We start from the raw sequence: 3,260 nt of genomic DNA, 5'->3' as shown, positions 1-3,260 counted from the left end.
TTTTCTCCATCAGAACTTGGACTCAAAAGAGATTTTAAATGAGTCATTGGAAAAACAATGAGACTAAAATGGAAATGTATGCTCTCAGGCAGGGAATGAAGACTTCCTGGTATAATCTCCATATATATGTAATATTTATATCAGGGATAATGATGGCAAGGGGACAGGAGAAGAGCCAGATATCTAGAGTTTATTGTTTATATTATATCATTGCTAATAGATGTAAATACCAGATATATGTGTGTTTTCCTTCAGAAACATGGAAAGTGATGCAAGATGGCAAGAGAGAATATGCATATTTTGAGAACTTGAGGTTTTAAGTATGTCCATAGCTTTTGTTCTAAATTAAATGTGCTGTGGTTAATGAACATAATGACAGTGGAATAATTTCATAAATATTTTGTGATTTATTTTCTATTCATAGTTGCCTACCATTTTCAATGAAACTAGTTAATTGTGCCAGATTTAATTTTTTATTAGCATAAAATATATTTCAGAATTAAGCACATGGCCAAAACACATGTGCAGCATTGGCCTGAACAAAGAATAAATGATCAACACTGAACTGCATCTGGAAAGTAGTCACAATATAATGTGCTTTGACATGTGGACTAAAAATGAACTTCTTATTATCACATTCAGTAGTCTCTGTGAAAACTTTCTATGTGCATTAATAATTACAAAATTAACAATTTTCACTATGAAATTACTCTACATGTTATGTGAATGAGTACATAGATTTTGCAATTATAGATACATTTGAATTCTATAGAACTATTTGCGTCTTATTTTCCATGGTAAGTGGTTTTAGAAACCATGTTTATAGTAAGGAATGAAATGCCCCTTGTCATAGTATTTCTTAAAGTTAGTGATGGGAGATGATAATAAGAAAATCCAAATCCATCATAAACTATTTTGTAAATATGTTGTAAAACACAAATAAAAAAGAACTGGTCTAAAAGTACGAATACATGCTAAATATGAACCAAGCTCATGATGAAACAAATAAGATTACTATATTAAATATGAATACAAAATGCTCAATTAAAGTAAGTCCTTTTAGTTTTCACACTTGTATCAGCAGAAAGCTGATAAAAGGGGGAAAATATTGGCAACTGTCGGATCTGTTGGGTTCACAGCTTGGTGATAAAGTTTTGTCTTTATGCATAAAAAACTGATTTCAATCCTAATACCACAGAACTTCTATAATTCTATGAACAACAAATCGGCTGATCTATCATTTATTAATTATAACCAAGACTATAGAAATTCTACAGAATAGTGAACTGCTGTAATTAGAGTGCACATTTTGACTATTGAATGGGAATTTAGTGAATGGTAAGTTCTGAGTTTTTCATTTTAAAATGTCAATGTATCAGTGTTATGATTTGAATTAACTGAAAAATATTTTTATTTTTTTTCTTCAGTAATATATCACATCTGGAGAAGTTATTCAGTAGAAGACTTACTCTTTATTAGGTTCAACTTATACAATAGGAAGTGTCATAAATTCTTTTATTACACAAAACAAGGAAGGAAATTCATGACTTTGTAAGGATGAGTTCAAGGGAATGTGTATTCAATGGACAAAAATTACAGAGACAGGGTTCAATATCTGTTTTGAGACAAGACATCTTATAGGAGGGGTATACAACCCTGGAACCATGCTTCCTGTCAACAGTACCAGCTGTGCCTTCTCCACCTTCCTGGTTACAGGCATCCCAGGGCTGGAGGCTCTGTACATCTGGATATCCATACCATTCTGTGCCATGTTTCTCATTACCATAGTGGGCAACATGACCATCATAATTGTTATCTGGTGGGAGCAGACTCTCCATGTTCCTATGTATCTTTTCTTGGCTATGTTAGCTGCCTCTGATCTGGGTCTCTCTCTCTTTACCTTCCCCACTATGCTGAGGATCTTCTTGCTTGCTGCTAGAGAGATGACCACCTCTGCTTGCTTTACCCAAATGTTCTTTATTCACACATTCCAAGATCTTGAATCAGCTGTCATTCTGGCAATGGCCTTTGACCGGTATGTGGCCATTTCCCACCCACTTCACTATCACTCCATTCTTACAAACACTGTGATTGCCAGAATAGGACTGGCTATTGTTATACAAACCTTAACTGTGCAGCTGCCTCTCCCCATCCTCTTGAGGAGGCTGCACTTTTGCTATTCCAATGTACTTTCTCATTCCTACTGTTTGCATCCTGACATCATAAAGCTTTCCTGCTCCAATACTAGAGTCAACAGTATCTTTGGACTGTTTGTGGTACTCTCCACCATGGGGCTTGACTTTCTCCTCATCCTCCTTTCATATATATTGATTCTGAAAACAGTACTGAGAATGGCTTCCTACAGTGGCCGCCTCAAGGCTCTCAACACCTGCATCTCTCACTTGTGTGCTGTGGTCCTCTTCTTCACACCCATGATCTGTCTATCCATGCTGCACCGTTTTGGACCAAGGCTTCCCTCACAAGTCTATGTGACTCTGGCAAACATGCACTTTCTAATTCCTCCTGTGACGAACCCCATTGTTTATGTGGTGAAAACCAAGCAGATCCGAGATAAAATTAAGAAACTATTCATCATAAAAACAACAAAAAAAGCTCATGTCACGTCAATAACATGAATTATGGAAATTTATATAATGTTAAACATGCCTGTCTATAACATGTCCTCTGCATGTATGTTATGGCTATTAGCTTGGGGTTTCTGTGGGACTCCTAACAGTGGGAATAGGTGTATCTCTGACCTTTTGGCCTACTCTTGGGACTGTTTGCCTCTTATTGGAATGCCTTATCTTATTGTATCTAGTTTTGTCCTCTTTGACTGTCATCTCTTGGAAGCCTGCTCTTTTCTGAAGAGAAAATAGAAGAAGAGTGGATTTGGGGGAGAAAGGGGACAAAGGGAAGCTAGGAGGAGTGGAAAGGGAAACTGTAGCTGCAATCTTTCCTTTTAAATTGTTGCTTTTACTGAACTTTATACAGATATGAAAAAAAACAATAAATATAGTCATATTTCATTTAAATTCCACAGAATTTGAATTTTTCCTTTCATGCCCTATTTTTTTTATCCACTTGTTTAAATACACCATCCAGATGTTTAAAGACAACATGTAAATTGCTTTATATAGTTCCTTATGAAATAATGTGAGTTTAATGTTCTCCTATCTTTTATAATAGTTTCAAAATTTATTCAATGGGGTGTATTTGTGTATGTACATGCTCCAGCGTGTAGGTGCTCATGAAAGCCA

At 35.6% G+C, this 3,260-nt stretch overlaps 1 protein-coding gene across 1 annotated transcript; it reads left to right on the top strand.

The window, feature by feature from the left end:
• The first annotated feature begins 1,664 nt into the window (after positions 1-1,664).
• On the top strand, positions 1,665-2,636 carry LOC118579889 (olfactory receptor 51G2-like). The gene has a single exon (XM_036181668.1). The coding sequence runs from the start codon at positions 1,665-1,667 to the stop codon at positions 2,634-2,636; it is 972 nt and encodes a 323-aa protein (XP_036037561.1).
• Positions 2,637-3,260: the final 624 nt, after the last annotated feature.

The sequence above is a fragment of the Onychomys torridus genome, chromosome 1 (genome assembly GCF_903995425.1).
Source record: "Onychomys torridus chromosome 1, mOncTor1.1, whole genome shotgun sequence".
NCBI classification, from domain to species: domain Eukaryota; kingdom Metazoa; phylum Chordata; class Mammalia; order Rodentia; family Cricetidae; genus Onychomys; species Onychomys torridus.
Note: the sequence above shows the minus strand (reverse complement) of the source record. Positions and strands in the feature narration are given on the sequence as shown.

Bases quoted from the DNA above. Each gene is read 5' to 3' on its own strand.
- LOC118579889 (XM_036181668.1), top strand. From the start codon at position 1,665: ATGCTTCCTGTCAACAGTACCAGCTGTGCCTTCTCCACCTTCCTGGTT.